The sequence below is a fragment of the Clytia hemisphaerica genome, unplaced genomic scaffold (genome assembly GCF_902728285.1).
Source record: "Clytia hemisphaerica strain Z4C2 unplaced genomic scaffold, Clytia hemisphaerica genome assembly, whole genome shotgun sequence".
NCBI classification, from domain to species: domain Eukaryota; kingdom Metazoa; phylum Cnidaria; class Hydrozoa; order Leptothecata; family Clytiidae; genus Clytia; species Clytia hemisphaerica.
In genome coordinates this window covers 612,542-632,808 of record NW_027104175.1, presented here as the reverse complement: position 1 = coordinate 632,808, position 20,267 = coordinate 612,542, and the positions used below count along the sequence as shown (strand labels likewise).

The following is a 20,267-nucleotide window of genomic DNA, read 5'->3' as shown; positions in this document are numbered from 1 at the left end:
TTCAAAAAGTGGATTCGATAAGAGAAGGGAAGATTCTAGTGGGGTGAACCTTTTGATGTGAGAATCCTACTGTGGTACGTCAAAATCATAAAATTTTGAGTGGGGTATGTGCAGATTCTTCGTATCTTTCGAAGGGGTCATTTTCAGTTACAGGATTCCAGTGGGGTGAGTGATTTATCTACTGGGGTGAAAAAATGGGCCATTTTTGGGAATATTTTCCACTGGGGTGACGAGTGGGGTGGATCCCACTAGGTCACAGAGGCAGGGATGTAATGAAATAATCAATCAAGTCTCTAATGAAGGCTCCAAATTTGGGAAAATCAAAGGAAAGTCTCAATGCAAAAATGTGATGATTTTGGATTAAATTTTGGGAAAACGTCAAAATTTAGACAAATTTTTAAATTTCGGTCTCCAGCAATTTTCAAACTTTAGCTCGGACTTCTCTGTCATCTTGCAAACCTAGTGCCAGCAGCAGGGGTCAGGGCACGTGCTGCTGACAGAAAACCCTCAATCAAATACTACACTTTGATAGACATTTGGCCGATTTCTGAAAAAAAGTTAAGTACCCCATTTTTAATTCCTATCCTCTGTCCATAATAATCTATCATACGATTTGATGATTTTTTTTTAACGCAGCAGATTTTAAATTTAGACCTAGAAAAAAAGTATTTTTCTAATTATTATGGTCTAATGACGACAGCAAGTGATTATAAAAAAAATCTGACCTGTATTTGTTGAGGTAGAGAACCGTCCACCAACCGGCCTAATGCCTCTAGATGGTACAATTCTCAATAATTGGCTCGTAAACCGTCCGCCAACCGGCCTAATGACTCTAGAGGGTACAATTCTCGACGACTCGACGTCAACAACAAGTTTATGGAGTTGGATCTTTTCATTCGATAACAATCAAAAATCCACCTCCTGACGATCATATATCACGTAATCAGTGAAAAATGATGAAAAATGAACTGTAAATTCAATGAGGAATATTTTTCAAGATATATTTATTTTTAAGAATCCCTGTAAACTTCATTATAAATTATTGACTAGTCCTTTACAAAAGGAATCTCCATCAAAAATTTAGTTTAATGTCTTTAAAACTCACGAAAAAAGAAATATGTTTTCAGAAAATATTTTTGGCGAGAAAAGAACATCTTGAAAGGAAATACTATTACTCAATTTGTGGTTTTTTCACGTTCAACAGAATTGACCAGAACAAAATGAATTTTCAAATTCTTGTCATTTTCTGTTTCAGTTGCATAGTGGGAGAAGGTAAGCTTGAAACATTGGCAGATAATCATTGAAAAAAAATGGTTTCCTTTCATTCTTTTTTTTTACTCTGACTCAGTCCCGGCCACCTTAAACCCTATGGTGCTGGAATTCCCCGGCTAGGAGCTCTTTCAATTGTAAAGTTATTTTTTAGTTCATGTTGTTTTGTTTGTTGTGATGAGGAAATGATTCCCACTTCCAATGCTCTCAGTCAAAATTTTGACAAATTAAGAAAAATCGCACAATTAAGTTTTCAGCAATCTCCACAATATTGCCTGGTTTCATTTTTCTAAAGAGGAAATCGCGTTGTAAAGCCCCATACAGTAGAAAGGCGATAATGAAGAATTTCTGCAAAATTTTGACACTGCCTACAATCGTTGGGAAACAACGGAGAAAATTTTTGATTTTAAAGGTGCGAAAAATGTTGTTTCAAGCTATGTTTGGAAATAATTTAAATAAAAATAGTTGAAATATGAGAACAAATAGCAAAATATACTCAATAATTAGTAAAATAAGTATATTTTCTCCAAAATTATTAAGATTAGTAACATTAGGACGTGTCTGAGAGCCCTGCAATTCATAACACCACGATATTTTTTGCCAATATCTTGGATATTTTCGAAATTGATTAATGGTAAATTATTTTTAATGATTTAGCTTTCACCTTGGAATGCTACCAGTGTTCAGCTCACAAAGGAGCATCATGCCGATCAAATGACCGTCAAACGTGCCAAGAACCAAATTCTGTTTGTCTGACGCAAACATATAAATATCAATTTGGTAAAGAAGAGAAAACTCGTTTCATCAAAAGATGCGCGGACGGAAAAGAAAAGTGCGAGAACAATTGCAAATATGTTGGTAGAAGGTCCTATGACTGCAAGGTACATTACTTTCGTGACATTCGCAGCGATTGTAATGCTCAAATGTTAATGATTCAAAATTCATGAATACCTTACGGTTCCACATGGTTTCGGAAGGACATGAAGCCATCCTATTGGTTAAAAATTACATTGCGTCCTAAATTGGCCAGTTATAGAATTGCTTCATTTTGTTTCAGAGGGATAATGGAAAGTGCAACGTAATATCAAAACGCCGTTTTTCTTTAGAAATCCAAATCCTTACCTTAACAAGAGGTTGAAGTGATCTCTTCAAAGCATCACGCTTCACGAAATCCATTTTCCATATTTATATTTTTAGTTTTCACTGAAAATGAAATAAAATCTAAATTAAAAGGACATGTTACATATCAGATCAGACACATGTTTCATCAGGACAGTGTCTTCCTTTTGTTATATTATGCAGATATAAACAAAAAATGCTTTTCTTTTCCTCTTTCTGACTAATCTTGCTCCACATCCGTGTTAATCCAATGTGAAAAAGCTTGTTAATTAAAATTGAAGAGTAAGCAGATATCACTCTTTTTTAAAAATAAAAACTTTAATTTCTTTTGTTGCAGGTGTCATGCTGTTCCTCCAACTTCTGTAATGAGGAGGTAGACTCTAAAGTGATATGGTATGCTTTGTTACGATCTAGTGGTGGAAGTGTAATCAAAAGTGGAATGAAGATACTCAATTTATTGATCTCAACGCTACCTGTGCTTCTAGCCAGTTTGATACAGTTTTATTGATTTTCTATCGAATTTTTGTAAATAAGACATACGATGTTGCAAATTTTTCTGTTTGTTTAGATTTTTTGATTAATTTAAAGAATGCCTGCGGCTATACAAATTACGATATACAGTTAATGTATCAATGAAAACTTAGCAAGAGGCCTTGCTCGAAAAATGACTTTATCATATCAGAGGATGAAAGATAGTAAAATGACAATAAGACAATTATCAAAAATGAAAATATATTAAAATTTATTATCATTAGGTATTTATAAAAAAACAACATAAAATCCAATTACACAAATAAAATTTCATTTTTAAATAGAAAACAGGGACAAGATTTAAAAGCCAGTCAAAGGCTTAATGTAAATAAAAATTCAAACGAAAAAAGACAAAAACAAAGAAAGGCAAATGCATCGATGGCCATTTTTTTCATTCAAAAGAATTTTTCAAGGTCTCAAGCGAACTGGGAAACTAAGATATAACAAGCTAATGATACAATAACCCATAATATAAGAAAATTATGTCTATGTACATCCCTAAAATTCACCATAATATTCATCGTAAAAAATAAGTTTAAAAAAAGGCACACTGGAGATAAAATACTTCTAAATTCTATTTCTTGAGGATAAAAAAATAAATGCTTTTTAGCCCTAACATTATAATATCATTCAAAAATTAATTGATATAATTGATATAAAATTTTAGATTTTTTTTTCTGAAAGCAAACAAAATATATGTACAAAATATGGGAAGGGGTTTAGAGTAAGGGGGACTGGGTGCAAATTAAACCATCAAACGAGATCCAGACACATAACGAGTTTCCGACCACACATTGCTTTGACCGTAATTTCCGGTATGGCGCGTGCATTGACCGCATCTCTTGTATTTATCACACTGTTCTTGAAGAAGCATACCAGCCGAATAATCTCTCAATTTATCGTCGATTTCACGACCACGTTTCTTTATGGCTTGTCGTGCCCATGTCTTTTCTAAATCTTGACGTTGTTTCAAGTTAGCCTGATTCCTCATCAGCGTTTCTTGAAGAAGACTAAAATCGAGAGGATTAAAAAATGAAAAACTTTTGAGCAATCAATAAACAAGCGTTTGAATTATCATCAGAGCATAAACTACTGTCATAAATTAGAGAACTCCGCCTGGGTAGCAAGGTGTCCGTGAAATAAATATCCAGGAAAGGTGAACTTAAAGACTGAAAAAGCATCTACTTTGCAAATACCATTTCGAAATTGATTTCAGATTTGAAATGAAAAATATTGAACACAAAGACAACTTACTCAAGTTTAGTTCGTTTCAACATATTTTCTTCCTCACGTCTCAAGCGAACATTTCGCATCATTTCTTGGTTTCTCTTTTCAGACGCCATGGTCATTTGGTTTTGGTAAAGATTCTGAGCACCTTTTCGGCGTTCTTTTAACTTGTCAAAGTCCAGATCGTACACACCGAACACTGGACCTTCACTGTCCGGGTAGCTGGCCGGTAGCTCGGACGTCTTAAAAGACATCTGTGTTGAAAGAAAAGCATTATATACAATTTCACGTTTAGTCTATTTCAGTATTTCACTGTGTAGCTAATTTCCCTAAGCATACAAAGCAACCTGACAAGAAAGTTTAAACTGGTAAAATACTCAAACTGGCTTAAAACTTTATAATTGAATCTAGCTTGTAAATTTATCATCATCTTATCAACTTGGCAGCAGACGGAGAAAATAAGTTATGAAATAGACTGTAAAGAACTAGACTGAACGAAACTCAACCAACCTGTACACGGCCACCTTTGAACGGTAAAAGAACATTTGGGCGTGGTAAAGAGAATGTGCGACGATTCGGTCCCAGACTCTCTTCGTATCTCTCGTCTAAACACTTCTTGATGTAGACCTAATAAATCAATTTATGATTTGAATCTTTAAAATTAAAAATCACTACCAAACACAAGCTTCTAAGAACTGGAAATATTATTAAGTAAGCTTAAAATCAGGTTAAAATACGATACCTGTACGATACGAACTGCATACAACTTCTGTACTTCTTTTCTGTTTGAAAAATCTGGAAAACTAGTGAATCTTGATTTTTTTTCAAATACGAGAAAGACTGATTTCAAATAATCAAAAAAATACTCAAAATATAAAAAGGCAAAATATGACATATAGAGGAGAGCCCTGATAAAAACGAACCTGTGTGTCCAATGCTTTACGATATTGATCAGATTGAAGTCTTTTGCTTTTCCAGTAATGTTCACGTTGGATGGCAAGACTGCAATAAAAGGTAAAAGAATTCACGTAACATTATAATAGGCACTTGTAATCTCGTTGAATTTTAAATAATTTAGCCCTCTATCTACTCAAGAAAATTGAATTTTCTATTTGTTGTTTAAAAGTAAACCAATCCTAAACTTCATGATCTAGGATCGAGGGTATGACTTAATGTAAAGATCTGACGTGGTACAATGGGGTGGATAACCGCTAAAGCTCACTGATACTTTCTAAATAAAAAAACACAAGAATGAAATGAATCTTACTCTTCAGCCAGTTCGAGTTGTTCAAGGCGTTCCAATCGGTCCTTATCTTTCATGGACTTGTTTGTCGAACAACGCTTGTCTGACACCTAAAAGATGATGTAATCATTTACATTATGTTATTGGATTTTCAAATTGATGGATACATCAATATAAATATAATGAATATGAGCGGTCTGAGAATATGCGTTACCTGTCTGGCTAGATCAGTCTGATAATCCTCTTGTTTGATGTAATGAGGTGGTGTGATTGGTCGACTGCGGAACACAAATGAACGCTATGAAAAATAGTAAAGAAAAAAGATAATTGATATGCAGTCTATACCAGGATAAGTAAAAGTTGTCAGACAATTCAATACAAACGGGTAGAAAAGCGAATCTTATTGAGCTGTTGGCAAATACTCATTATGATAACCCCCTTCTCACACACCCACTGGGAACCCTTCCCACTGGAAAAATTGTCTAAAATATCGTCCCCGGTGGAAAATTATCCTACAATTTTTGTCCCCACTGAAAATAATCAAATAAACCAATCCTCATTACTACAAAATATAATGTTGTTTTCCCATCCCCATTGAATTGAAAAGACTTGAAAACAAAAGAATTGAAATCCCCAGCCATAAAAAATATTGGAATATCAATCCCCAATCCCAGTTTCAGTCCGCTATTTTTATCCCCACTGGCTTATCCCCGGGTCTGTGAGAAGGGGGTGGTATGATAATTACACCAAAAACTATTATTGTGAGCAAGTTGTGTATACCTGGAACTCATTGGAGGGCTCGTATTTCTTTTTCTGTGTTTCACTGGCAGACATGTTGAAACGAGCGATATCTTGGGCTTCATCACGCTTTTTGTTATTCGATTCCTATGACAAAAAAGATATCGAACACGCTCAAATAAATGCTCACACTACCATAACGATTTTTTCGACATTTTTAAAAAATTTAAACAGGTTAATCTTACACTTTCAGATATATAAAAATATATAAGCTCTATAATACAAAAGGTCGAGAAAGGAGAGTTGCAGTCTTCGAAATGCAGAGTCCTTGAAGACGAAAATAAGAAAATAAACTCTAAATGCATGGAGTAGTAGTTTGGTGCGGTTATGACAAGGTCATTGAGAACGACAACTGAACTTCTTCTAGTGATAGAAATTGATACCTCTTCTCTCTTGAAAGCTTCTTTGTCTTTCAAAAGAGTATACATTTGAAGAAGGTGGTCATCTTCCTCTTCTTCTTTCTTACGCTCCTCCGTATAATAGATAGGAACGTTTCGACGCTCACGTTGGTAGCACAAATAACAAAAGTCATTCATGTTCTCTACACAGTTTGCACACCTGAAAATAAATAAATCATTTAACCCATTTTCAGAAAGATGAATTTTCCATTGCATTTTGTATGGACGGGCGAAAGGGAAGCAATAAGATCAGGGAGTTAAGGAAAGTTTGAAAATCAAAACAATGGGTTTGATTATAAGCTTAAAAATGCACTTGAGAGTAGAGCCTCTGGAAAAGAAAAAAAATTGATCATAATAACACAAACAATTTGCAAATAAAGTCACCTTGTTTCCTCAGGGAGGTCCTTTGACTTCGCTGCATTCTTTTTAAGTTGATTAAGGATCTGCAGTTGGCTTGGTCGTGGTGTCGGGAAGACACGTGTGCTTTGTTTACTTTCGATCTCATTACGAACTGGTTGCTCTTTGAAAGCCACGGTGCGTTTCAGATTATTGAAAGGGGAGCGCTTATTAGTATTGGGCGTGTTAGGTTTAGAGTGTTCCTCAGAAATAGTTAATTGTTGGATGCGCGGAGACCTAGGCTCTACTTTCATGGTGGGGGTGATGATTTCTTTAGTTTTTTTCGGTGATGAGATCAGACTGTCTGTATTCTCCTTCCTTATTGGTGAAGCACGATCACTATTATCTATGGAAAAGAGGTAAGTTAATCGTATAGTTTTCAATGGTTGAAGTTGCTTTACTCAACCAAGAACATTCCTTTTTGAAAAAACAATGGCTAGACAACCGAAGAGCATCAATATATTTTGCAAATATTCAAAAAATCAATGTAAAATATTGATGATTCATTCATTTTGATGAGGTAAATTTACCGGTAGCCGGGATATAAATCCGAAGAAAATAACCATCATAAAAAGTCATATCCCCAAATGGATTCCGCTGTCGTGAGCTGTTCAACACGCGACCGAAAGTGTCTGGAAAAACTTTGATATCAGGTAATTTGACAGTCATTACGAGGAATGAATTAAAAACCAAACACATAAAAAATTCTAGACGTGCTTATTTTGCAAAAGATAAACCCATTAGGAGGTACCTTGTATTATGATGGAAAAGAAGAGCATAGAAACTTAATAAACATAAATCGTATTAAATTTTTATGAATAAAAGTAGCAATGATCAAAGGGAAAGGCTGATTATTTACCAATCTAAAATTGTTATTTCACAGTTTCTATAAATGTCCACGAATCCTTAAAAAAAGTGGTAAAAAAAACCACATTCTGTATGAACATAAATTGGGATGTTTGCATAATACTAAATTAAAGATACAAAAGAGGGCATATAATGAGTGCAGTGGATAATTCTCCTCCAACCTTCCTTGAACGAAATAATTTTTGAAACCAAAATAAATACATTCTTAATATGTGTAAGTAAAGATTACGTCATATTTTCTGAAGGAAGCTTTGACTCACTGTCTGTTACTAAAGATAGTAACACGGTGATCAAAATACGGCTATTGTAACAGACAGTGAGTCAAATCTCGGCTTTTTTTCGGGTGTTTCCATTAAATAATTTACGCAAAATTTACGTAAAATTTACGCATTTTAAGAATCGAAATGAAATGAAATAAATCTCTACCTTGCCCTCCATTACTATCATCTTCTTCTCTAATGACGGGCATTTCTTTTGATGTTTTGAGGCCATCACCTGGCTGAATTCTTAAAAGTAAAAAAATGATAATTTTCTAATTTAACTAAGAAGAAAATCTATGAATCGTTATCGCCAAAACTAGACGGTTCCCGTCGTCGCAAACGCCGGTTTAGCTTGCGCATCAAAAGCCCTTAGGATAATAAACATGGTATTGCTGAAATTAAGAAATAAAAAATGCATTAACCGACGCTATTAATAATTATTTCGCTAGTTTTATGGGCTTTCTAGATTTAGAAGATACCGTGGGTAACGTTTCTAACTTACTTTGGTAGAAGCAATGAATTATCTGACAAGATAGAACTTGATGTTTCTGGACGCTGAAAATAAAAATGGATGAATCGTGCTTAAGGATTGACAATGTGGTGGAATAATCTGCTTGATCTTAATAATGAAGTTGTGTGGTCTTAACATGTTGGAATATTAATATGATTGAGACACGTGCAATGAAATTATTATAGTCTGATCCGTCGTCACAGTTTAAGTTTCAGAGAAAGCTAATCAATGCTAAAAAAAGAAGGAATAAATTTTTCGCTAATGAATTTGGTTTTAGAACAGGTTAGAATTTAGAAAATCAAAATGTATAACGTTGAATTTTACCTGCGTTAAAAATTTTGACAAATGTCCTGTATTATCCATTTTTTCTAAGAAAACGGGAAGAAATTTCATTTTGGCTGCTCCGTTAGAAATAACCAGATTTCCTATAGTACTAAATGAAATTTCACAAGCACCCATTTTATCGATGGCTCTTGATAACGCATTGACAACTTCTTTGACTGAAGCTTCTACTAGATCACGTGATACGTTGATCTCGATGGCGAGGGCTGCAAAATTGAGCTGAATCACAGGAATTTCACCTGAAGAAAAATTAAGTAAAATAATACTTAAAGATTACCATCTAAAATGCAAAAAAACACATTTTTAACTTATGACTATGAGGTAAATATTTATGAAGATTTATCAGAGACGTAATAGTAAATTTATAAAAGAAAAGCAAAGCATAAATAAATAAACGATCATTAAAATAATCTGTGCATCGAGAATCATAATAAAACCATCAGGCACGGGTCACCAAAATCTTTTGAAAACGTACGAAAATTTTTTTGGTTCTTCGATGTCATCATTGTGAAAAAATGTTTCAAAAATTCGTCTCAACTGCAGGTTATATTGAGACAGACCAGTAAAAGTATTTCAAAAATCAAGAAATACTTGGTAACTTAAACAAAATGTAATACCTGGCACATGATACTTAGATTGTGTCAATCGATGCGTTTTAGCCAACTTCTCAGAAAGAATGAAGACAGGCCTTTGAATCAAAATGTATTTGTTGTGACCGACATCAAGCTTGCTTGATGTGAATGTGAAAACACCAAGTCCCGGTATGTGAACGGCCTAGAAAGAAAAAGTAGATTAGTAGAAGAGATCGTATGTACAAATTGAGTCAAATTCAAAAAGCAAACATAAAAAACCCTTTTCGTTAAATTTAGCTGGAAATTAAAAAGGGAACGCCAACCAAGTTTGTTGATAAGACACTATAAGTTATCATTATAAAAGCGTTAGAAGATCCCTAAGACGATTCAACCCTTTTGCAGCATGTAAGTAACTTGCACTAAAATCAAGGAAAACATAGCAACGGAGTAACAATTTCTGTTACTAAGACTGTAGGTTTCAATATCACAGAAAATTAAAGTATAAGTTTCAATGTAAACAGTGCATTTTTTTAATATTGGCAATTGATTAGATTACCAACACCTTTTCTTGAAAAAAGAAGGGATCATAAAAATCTAGATTTAAAGTACTGATGCTATTAGAATATGATACATAATATGCAAGAGAAAAGAATACAATCAAATACAGTAGATACCTTTCGTTGTTCCATACTTTTCTCAACAAGTTGTGAAATGGTATCCCAAATATTGTAAACTTCTGAAATATAAAAAAAAATTATAATCATTTATCAAAATTCAATTATTCAATTCACATAACCATCAAAAACCTGCATTGAAATAAATATTACAAATTGAAAAATGAATCAATAAATTAGTAACATTTTCTTCTTAAAAAGTGTCCCGATTTTGATACAAACAAAATGTGAAAGCAGAAGTTATTATAAATATTGTAAAAATCAAGCCCAATCAGTGGGTTCTTACACAGTCCTCAAATTGATGGTAAATATCAATAAATCTGAATATCTTAGCCAAGAGACAACTATCAAAAAACATTCTCAGAGATTTAGCCTTGCATTCATCCATCCCTTGGAGAAAATGCTTTTTCAAATTGTGCATGAAATGCAATTGATCAATTTGGAATTCAATTGTCATGTCAAATCCAATTGACCAATTGAACTTTTGATTTTCCAACAGAAAACAATTTGAATGTTTTAAAATAAAATACAATGATAGTCATGACAAAACTGGCTTTTAGAAGTGTGTCATGTTTTAACACTGGGTAAATTTTGGAACATCAAATATGCCCATCCCTATACCATAGCAGGATCTGTTCTAGAACATGTTGACCAAGAAAAAGATCTAGGAGTACATGGCTGGAACCCCCCCCCCTGGCCTGAGGGGGGGGGCTAAAAGGTCGAACAGCGATTGGTACCTAATTTTGGCCTGTGGCTAGGGGGGACTAACCATGTTAGGGGTCACCTAAACTTTTTCAGATTAATCTGCCTGGGGGCTAGATTCTATGTTTGGTGATTTTTTTCTGAACTTGCTTTTCATCATAAGCAGCCTACCATACCATAGGTTGGCACTTTCTCATCTTATATTTTATTGGGCTGTGGACGACAAGGTTTTTGGGATTTTTTTTTCACTTGGAAATCCTGAGAAATTTGAAAAAGGTTTCGGAAAATCCAGGATTTTTCCTCATTATTTAGTCATATGTATTGGAAAATCCATAAAATTTGCTCTATTTTCTTGCCAAGTTTCGGAAAATCCAAGATTTTCCCGTAAAAAATCTTGAATGTTACGGAAATCCTGAAGTTTTTCAAAAGTAAATTGTTACGAAAAATCCATGTTGTTCACATGGGGTTAACGGACTATAACTTGAACCGCCCAATCTAAGCAATGCTCAAAAACTGAAAATTTGTTATCTAATATATTATCTGTAAAAATTCTTTAATTATGTTGCATTACTTAGATAAAAAATCTGTCTGGCAAGGGATTTGCACCCTGACTTACAAAACCTTGATAATCTGGCATGAACCTTCAATACTTAGCTTATTTCCTATTTCTTAGTAGGGCATTTATTCTATTTAGCAATAAGCTAAACTAACTATTGTATTTGTTTGATTGTCTGAATGAAAAGGATTTTCGAAAAAATTTGATGTGTCATTGGCTTAGGGGTCACCTAAAATATTTGGCAACCAGGGGTTACCTAAATCTTAGGGGTCACCTGAATTCTTAGGCGCCACCTAAAACCTGCTGCCAAGCCATGGAGTAATAATCGATAGTGACCTGACCTTTGAAGCCCATATATTCAGTAAAATCAAGAAAGCTAACTCTATCGTTGGCTTGATTAGCAGGAGCTTCGAATTTCTCTCACAAGATATGTTTCGAACGCTTTTCATTGCATTTGTCAGACCCCATTTGGAATATGCACATGTAGTATATATGGTCTCCAAGGCTAATCAAACATATCAATGCAATCGAGGGCGTCCAACGAAGAGCTACAAGGCTAGTTAGTTGCTATAGAAACTACTCATACGAAGATCGGCTACGACTCATCAATCTTCCTAGCCTAATGACCAGGCGGCAAGTTGGTGATATGGTGGAAGTTTTCAAGAACCTCCACATTTATGACGAGTCTATAAGATCAGAGAAATTTACTCCTCGAACACGACCACGACGTCAGCATGATTACGAGCTTCAAAGGAACTTTGCTAATGACGGGATATATTCAATAAAATGTTAAATTAAGATTATAAATAATAAATAAATATAGTGAAAACTTTTTACAGTACGTTTTTGAATACACGTTGTTTTTTTTATAAGGAACCTTAACTTTGCTCTGAGCCTGGAGTTCCTTATTTTTACAGAGAATTTCAGTCTCAAAGTTCCTTATCAAGTTCCTTATTACATAGGAAATTTTGAACTTTTTGCCCCTTGAAAGATCAAAATTTGGTCAAATTAGTCCCAATAAGGTACATTATTTTCAAATCCACTTATTCTCAGCCTGAGCAGTTCCTTAACAATTCCTTATTTTTTGAACCATTTTCAGCCTCGAGTTCCTTATAAACGTGTTCCTTATAAAAAAAAACGTGTAGATAATTTAGAAAATGGTTGATTTTTCTTAAAAAATGTTCAATAAGTTTAGTTCTGAAGAGATCTTCTTTATGCGATATTTTTCATCAAATCAAGCAAATAAATAGTAGCTGTTTGTTTGAATAGTAGCTGTTTGATTCAATACAGAATTCTTCACAAAAAGAATTATTATTTTGTTTAGTTAACAAAGCACTTACAAGCTTAAAAATGAAAGTAATTTTCATACCTTGTTCGTTAGATGCAAGTTTTCGCAGAGATGAGAACTTATTTCCACGAGCAGTCTTGATAAGATCATTCATGCATTCTTGTCTGGATGCCATGGTGAACTTTTGGGGGTTAACCTGTATCTAATATCATTAATCTAGATGTGTGGGTGAGTGTAAGTGGTAAAAGAAGTGCAAAATAGTCCCGATCTGAGTGTCTGCTGTGTTCACCTTTTGACCTTCGATGCATCCGCCATTTTGAATAGAATGTAATCAAACCACGTGTTGCTATCAGCAACGTCTACTTTGCCGAATGAATACTTTATAGAACGCTAAGCGTAAAAAAATAGATCTTCAATATCCACATCATTTATAGCGCGGTCGTTACTAGTGGTATAAGTTCAGTATTAGGCTAATCCAAAAAGAAAACAAATCTCGCGAGGAGAAGAGTTGGGAGAAGAAGGCGGACAGCCCGACAGTGGATCTTTACCTTTACCTTCGACCTTGGCACTTGGTGTTCCAGAAAAAAGACCAAGAAAGAAAGAGTGGAAAATGGCGGCACAATTCTCTTTAGATGGAGTAAAAGGTGAAATGTACGTTGACTCTAATCATGCAAAATTTCTAGCACATACTTTGAACGACCTCAGAAAGTCAAAGAAAATGTGTGATTTGATTTTAATATCTCCACCAAAAGAATTTTTTGCCCACCGAAATGTTGTATGTGCTGCAAGTCCTTACATTCTGGAACGGTTAACAGTCACAAGTCCAGCAGAAAAAGAGAGCTTTGACTCAAATAGCACTTCTCTTGGTTCAAGGATTGAAATTAAAACCATAAGTGCTGATGTTTTTGAGGATATTTTAAACTTTATTTATATTGGTGAAGTGTGTGTCAGTGAAGAAAATGTTAGAAAACTCATTGCTGCATCTGAAATTTTGCGTATGCAAAAACTTAAAGAACTGACATGTCGATTCTATGAGAAAAGACTTTGTCCAGCTAATTGTCTTTCAATTGCTGCTCTTGCCAATGAATTCAATTGTGATTCACTGAGGAAAGCTGCTGACAAATTCATTCTTGATCATTTCTTAGAAGTCAGCAAGTTTCATGAGTTTCAGGGTCTTGATATTGAGCATCTTATCAGCATACTTCAATCTGATGAGATCAATGCCAATAGAGAAGAACAAATTTTTACTGCTGCTATGGAATGGATGCATTATGATTTGCCAAATCGGAAAGTGTACATAAACAAACTTTTGAGTTGTATCAGACTTTTATTACTCAGTAAATACTTTGTAATTGATGTTCTTGAAAAAGATGAAATTCTCATGGCTAACCCTGATTGTAAAGATCTCATTCAAAATTGCAAAAATGTTTTAACACTGCCTGACCGAAAGCATATGTTTTGCCACAATAATCTTGGTAAACCAAGAGATTTTTCAGATATTTGTGAAGTGATTTTAGCATGTGGTGGTAATCAAGAAAGAATGAGCTCAAATGAAGTGTTATGTTATGTGCCAAGCCAAGATTTCTGGTATCCTTTAGCACCACTTATGAAATCAAGATATAAAAGTTCATCTGCTGTCCTCAACAATGAAGTCTATTGTATTGGAGGAATGTTTGAGGGAATCTCACCAATCAAGAATATTGAGAGATATTCATTTGCAATGGATAGGTGGATTGATAGCTCTCCATTCCCTGATCCAATTTCGGGTCATGTCAGTTGTGTGTTTAATGGTGAAATTTATGTCATTGGGGGTAGTGAAGATGACACTATTTCAAACAATGTTTGGAAATATTCTATTAAAAGAGGTGTTTGGATGGAAGTGAAAAACCTTCTCATTCCCCGACGTGATGCTACAGTTGCTGTCCATAATCAACTTTATGTTATTGGTGGTTATGGCCCAGATGGTCAGTCATTGGCAAGTGTTGAGCGCTTTGACCCTTATCAAAATCAATGGGCTAAAATATTTCCAATGAATTCTCCCAGGGCTTTCGCAAGTGCCTGTTGTATTGGAGATCGTATCTTTGTTTTTGGTGGTGAATATGCTGGTTGGTCATATTACCGTACAGCTGAAGTTTTTGACATCAAAACAGATGAATGGAATAGTATCTCTGATTTCTCTGTCCCTCGTGCCCACATGGGAATAGCTGCATATCATGGAAAGATATATTTAGTTGGTGGAATGGTTTCGGCAGAAAGTGTCGTGGACCAGTATGGTGTAGATGAGGAAGAGTTTGTCGATGTTAATGAAACCAAAGTTGTTGAATGTTATGACACTGTCAAAGGGGTTTGGTCTAAAGCTTGTTCCCTTCCTATGGCAACTGCAGGGGCCAATTGTGCAGTTATCAGCACATCTAACATCGTTTTGAGTCAAAGATGTGGGTTTTAAAAACATGCACCTAGATTTCACATGTATAATTTTTTTTTGCTTTTGTATTATTGGGGCTAGTATAAAATCGGTCTCAAAGTAATTTACAATTCTACAATAAAGCAAAAGGGTCGCCACCAATGTTAGAATTTGAAATAGATTCCAATATTGCATCTCTTTAAAATTATAATTACGACTGATATTATCTGATGCAAGTACACATTGTGAAAAATAGAAAATCTTAAACATAGTCACTACGATTTCTTTAATGGTGTATTCAAACAATTTTTTTATTAAATATTATTTCTTTATTTTCATTTCAATTATAGAACTTTGATTTATATCTTTTTGTATACGATTGGGGTGAGATGGGGTATTTTTTATAAAGATCATTCAAAATAAATTTTAATTTCATGGTATTTTTCTATATTCTATATATATTTGACAAATTACTGTACTAGTTCTTTCATCTTTTTTTGACACTTTGAGCTAGAGCTAGTAAATGTCGATTTTATTCCTTTTGATACTGAGGTAAAATCAAAACTGAAAAAGGATGCTTTAAACAGGAAGATTGAAGAGAATTCTTAGATCAGTGCATAAACTATTATTTTATTTTCAACTACTTTTTCTGATAAGCAATATTATTTACAAAGGGATTTGAGCAAAAACAACAGCTGGGGTTTATAAGGCGATGTCCAATAATTTTAATTTTGACGCAAATTAGTTCAATTTTAAAGCAATCAGATGGCTCTTGCGCCTTTCTTTCCTGTTTTTTTCCCGAAATTTCCACACTTGGAGCTGGTGTTTTTTTCTATCTAGCCACAGATGTGATGGACGTTACATGCCATACGGCTTGTCGTTCCCAGTTTCCTTCGTCAGTTTTGTTTTCAATATTCAAATTTTTGATGACATCTATACGAGGTTTTTTCAATATTTCAAAATATCCATGTTGAGCGATACCACTGTTGAAAATATACCTATAATGTGAAAATAGAATTGGTTTTAGTGCCTTTTAAGTGGTTTTACCGGGTGGTTTCGTGATACATAAAGTTAACAAATTGTTTGCTACTTTGTCCAATTAGGTCTTTTCTACTTATTGAGACTTTTTAAATTAAGTTAAAGTTTTTGTAGTTGTAATTTAATTTGTATTAGAATTTTTTTTCTCCACATTTTAGGGACTTAAAACATGGACGCTATATATTCTTAATAATACATTTCAGCTATTTGTTATTCTTTATATCTTTGTTACTAGACAAGACTTATGCATTAAATCTAAATTTCTATAAAAATGGAATTCATTATGTAATTTACTTTAATTTCCAATTCTCAAAATGTGGAGCTCATATGCAAGATTTATATCAGAATTTGAATATTTTTTCGGACTATCTAATCATCTAATAAATTTCGTGTTTAAGTGTAGTCACGGTTTTAAAAATACAGCAAAGTCTCTAAAACCTGAATGTTTTCTCCACTCGAACAAGCTTTGGGCTTTTTAAGGCATTTGTTTAACTCTTATAAACGATTCTCTAACTTCCATAATAGATTGAACAAATTTATATTCCCATTGAGTGTGACTTGAATACTTACTTTCCTTTACCAGTAGGGAGACCTTGATCAAAGGTTCCGACGTATCGATGATTTTGGTGAATAAGTTCACCTATTCCATGCCAATGACCATCCACCCAGCGCCCATCGTATACGCTCCCTGTTTTTGGAGAGATAAAAAGTTGTCATCAGTTGTTTAAGTTTTGGACATTTTTTATTGACTTTACCTAAGCTTTCAGACACCCCTGAATATTTCAAAATTCATAAGTTAAGAAGTTTATTTTACATTTAATTTTTAGAAGGTTTGTTTCATTGTCGCTATGACAATATGATTTTTATGTAAAGTTGAAAATCTTTTACTCGGGGAGGTGAAAAATAAACTTGTTAGCTTTTTTAAAGCAAATTTGTACCTGTCTTTTTAAACTCATATTTTCCATGCCCGTGTCTTTTGTTATGAAACCAATCTCCTTGATAACGATCTCCATTACTGTAACAATTGACACCCTTTCCACACTTCATACCATTTGTCCAATTTCCATCATAAAAGGATCCATCTTCATTGTGAAGTTTTCCACTTCCATCTTTTCGACCATGCACATAGTGACCTAAATACTTTGCACCAGAAACAAACCTATGGATGAATATGAATGCTTAAAAGTTGCATCGTTTAAAGATTATAAGGTCATGAAATTTAATCCCTAGCAATATATGATTTACAAACTGAACGGTCTTTTTTTCTGGCGACGATCTCAAAAGTAATTGTAGACGATGTCATGTCACTTCAAAAACATAAAACCTTTATCAATTCTATCCGTTCTCCATCTTACGTGTAAACACCATAACCATGTCTCTTTCCATTTTCATACTCTCCTTCATAAACATCCCCGTTCGGCAAAATAGCCTTCCCTCGACCATGTCTTTCTTCACGATCATTTCGTGTCCCTTCATATGAACCTGAAAAGTAGAAATCATCCGATTTTTTAAGAAAGAAATTTGGCTTTCTTACTTTCGTCGTATTTTGTGTCTTTCTTTATGTCCCGAATCTTACTTCAACAAAGAAAATAGAAATAATTGTAGTTTTTCTTTTGGACGATGATAGTTGACAATTCTCTCGTGTTCTTTCTAAACATGATTTATGCTTCAAATCATGTACCTATGTCAAATGCTGTACCTAGAGCCACTTGTACCACATTATGATTTTACTGACCAATTGTGAACAATATCATAATCATAAAAAAAGGAACTGGACTCGAGTTGGGATATTCCCGTATATATACACAAAACTAATCTTAATACTTCTTTAATTTACCTAAGAAGAGCTCTTGAACTTCCTCATCTTCGTCTTCATCAAAATACATCACCTCCTAATGGAAATGAAATGGAAGAATGATAGTTTGATTCTGCCAATTCTACTAATGATGGCGAAGTTTAATTGGTACAATCTGGTAGAGTCCTTACCCGTTCCATTTCCGACAGCTCTGCTCACAGGTTTTGAGCCTCTTTTACTAATACGGTGATTTTATTATCCAATAGGCTTATTTGTTTGTAGATCATGTTTTGCTTTATTTCAAAGGTTTCAAAATTTTTCGCCAGTCACAGTTTGTTTCCATCTTAACTTCAGTATATATTATTTCTCTATCGGTTTCTTCTGTCTTACCCCGGGGGGGGGGGGGGGTGGCAGTCAGATTTTGGACTGACGGTATGTGCGGGCTAAAAATTGGCGTTCAAAATCGCACCCTTACAGTGCAGTGGTTTTTCCCGAAAAATACACCCTTACAGTGTATTTTTCGCCAAGTTAAATACCCTTACAGTGCAGTCCAGCTTTTTTCCCTGAAGTGATTGAAATGGAAATTTAGAAATTTTGCATCTAAAAAGGGATCCAATACGTACTTGATCCAATATTTGAAAATAATTAGGTAAAGGGGATTGAATCCCTTAAAAAAACTTTGACTGGACAATTTCGTTTTTGTTAGAATTTAGAAATTCGTACCCTTACAGTGCTGGTGGCAAAAAACCTACCCTTACAGTGCATTTCGGATGCCTTGAAAAACACACCCTTAGTGCCCGCACATACCCGTCAGTCATTTTGCTTGGCTGCCCCCCCCCCGGGTGTCTTACCTTTCATCCAATAGAAATGAGCAATGTTTTTTTCTGTCTAATCTTTTGAAGAACTATCATAAAGTAAAGTTAAGTCTTGCTAATGTAACTGCGTAAGTGTTGTTGTAAAGGCGCCTTCAGTTTTATATTATAATGTATCATTTTTCGTTCACCTCATGGTATCGATTTCTACTGCTACTTTCATTTTTTGAAGGAATTGCGTTGACGATCTGTGATTTTTTTTAAAGTGGTTCAAATCTGTTATTCTCTCTGCATCTCGTGTTTGTGAGTATTTTCTCATGTTTCAAATAATATCTATTTTAAAAGTCATGCTTTATGAATTATTTAGAAAATCTTGTTTGTCATGCTTCTCTATTGAAAATATTCAATTGTCAGAACAGAATTATGAACATATAAACGACTGGACATCCATCTCCTTTGTCTTTTTGAAGATAACACAGCTAGCTTCGTTGCCGCCTCGTTAAAAGCATAAAATGAAACAAAAGATTTTGATCATCATATACCACTTGGGAATACCTTGCTAACAACGTCAAAACTTCGACAAAAGTCTCTGTTGTTCTACTCTTCTAAAGCCTTTTATCTATATCATAACAAAGATAACAGAGGCAAAATCATCGTCAGCTTGTCAAAACTCCGGCTAATATTTCTAAATTTTGACTTAAAAGTGTCGCATTCTAATTTTGATATTCTTACGACACAGGCCCTAAACTTTGGCAAGCTATTTTTTTCAAGTCATAAAAAGAATTATTGGAGTGACAAAAGGGATTCAAAAGTATACACGCAGTTGAAATTCTGCATTTTAGAGTTGAAAATGTTGATAAAATATATTACAAACTTGTGAAAAAAATTCGAAAATAATTTTTTTGTACATTAGGAGTAACGTTCAAGCTCTATCAATCCTTTTACCTAAATAATTCAAAGATATAAAGTTTTGACGAAATATTGTCGGATTTTTCATACCAATTTTGAAATACAGGCGGCAACGAAGCTCACTTCAAAGATACAATAAAAGATAGATATCCAGTCGTTTATATGTTCATGATAGAATCAATGGCGAATCTAAAAGTTTTCGCATCTTATCTGTAAAATCAAATCTTTGCAAATTTTAACATCTACGAAAAATACCTTTTCGGCCTCGACGAATTGCCAAATTAAGTACAAGTACACGCTAAAATCACTACACATAAGGTAGTATCCCGTAACCACAAACAATTTCAGACTTTCCATCTACTTCTATAGTCGTCTTATCTAGGTCTATCATTCTTATGTCGATGCTTTTAAATTTTATACCCCCCCCTTAATGCTCCTATGAGCTTTATTATTAAATATGCAAACTTCGTCTCTTTAACTATACCGTGTGATAATGTCCCGTTCCGTAGTTTTCTCCTCGTGATATCTTTTCTCTTCGGTCACACTGATTTTGTAG

At 34.1% G+C, this 20,267-nt stretch overlaps 3 protein-coding genes across 5 annotated transcripts; 1 reads left to right on the top strand and 2 right to left on the bottom strand.

Annotated features, from left to right (window-relative positions):
* Positions 1-3,563: 3,563 nt before the first annotated feature.
* On the bottom strand, positions 3,564-13,075 carry LOC136814368 (coiled-coil domain-containing protein 81-like). Of its 2 annotated transcripts, XM_067070898.1 has the most exons (15): positions 12,835-13,048; positions 10,208-10,269; positions 9,579-9,735; positions 8,944-9,200; positions 8,611-8,663; positions 8,275-8,354; positions 6,970-7,327; positions 6,571-6,745; positions 6,170-6,274; positions 5,604-5,687; positions 5,414-5,499; positions 5,070-5,148; positions 4,657-4,773; positions 4,174-4,400; positions 3,564-3,929 (listed from the first exon to the last, which is right to left on the bottom strand). In XM_067070898.1, exons 1-15 carry the CDS (start codon positions 12,926-12,928, stop codon positions 3,665-3,667), a joined length of 2,199 nt encoding a protein of 732 aa, XP_066926999.1. In that variant the 5' UTR covers positions 12,929-13,048; the 3' UTR covers positions 3,564-3,664. The 2 variants fall into 2 exon arrangements, with proteins under 2 accessions (XP_066926999.1, XP_066927000.1); XM_067070899.1 differs by lacking the exon at positions 4,657-4,773 and having other exon boundaries at positions 12,835-13,075.
* A 211-nt stretch (positions 13,076-13,286) lies between these two features.
* Positions 13,287-15,272, top strand: LOC136814369 (kelch-like protein 3). Its single transcript, XM_067070900.1, has one exon. The coding sequence runs from the start codon at positions 13,364-13,366 to the stop codon at positions 15,197-15,199; it is 1,836 nt and encodes a 611-aa protein (XP_066927001.1). The 5' UTR covers positions 13,287-13,363; the 3' UTR covers positions 15,200-15,272.
* A 689-nt stretch (positions 15,273-15,961) lies between these two features.
* On the bottom strand, positions 15,962-18,921 carry LOC136814372 (radial spoke head 1 homolog). Of its 2 annotated transcripts, none has more exons than XM_067070903.1 (6): positions 18,842-18,921; positions 18,033-18,087; positions 17,551-17,677; positions 17,134-17,354; positions 16,766-16,883; positions 15,962-16,155 (listed from the first exon to the last, which is right to left on the bottom strand). In XM_067070903.1, the coding sequence occupies exons 2-6, from the start codon at positions 18,079-18,081 to the stop codon at positions 15,990-15,992; spliced, it is 681 nt and encodes a 226-aa protein (XP_066927004.1). In that variant the 5' UTR covers positions 18,082-18,087; positions 18,842-18,921; the 3' UTR covers positions 15,962-15,989. The 2 variants fall into 2 exon arrangements, with proteins under 2 accessions (XP_066927004.1, XP_066927003.1); XM_067070902.1 differs by lacking the exon at positions 18,842-18,921 and adding an exon at positions 18,182-18,203.
* Positions 18,922-20,267: the final 1,346 nt, after the last annotated feature.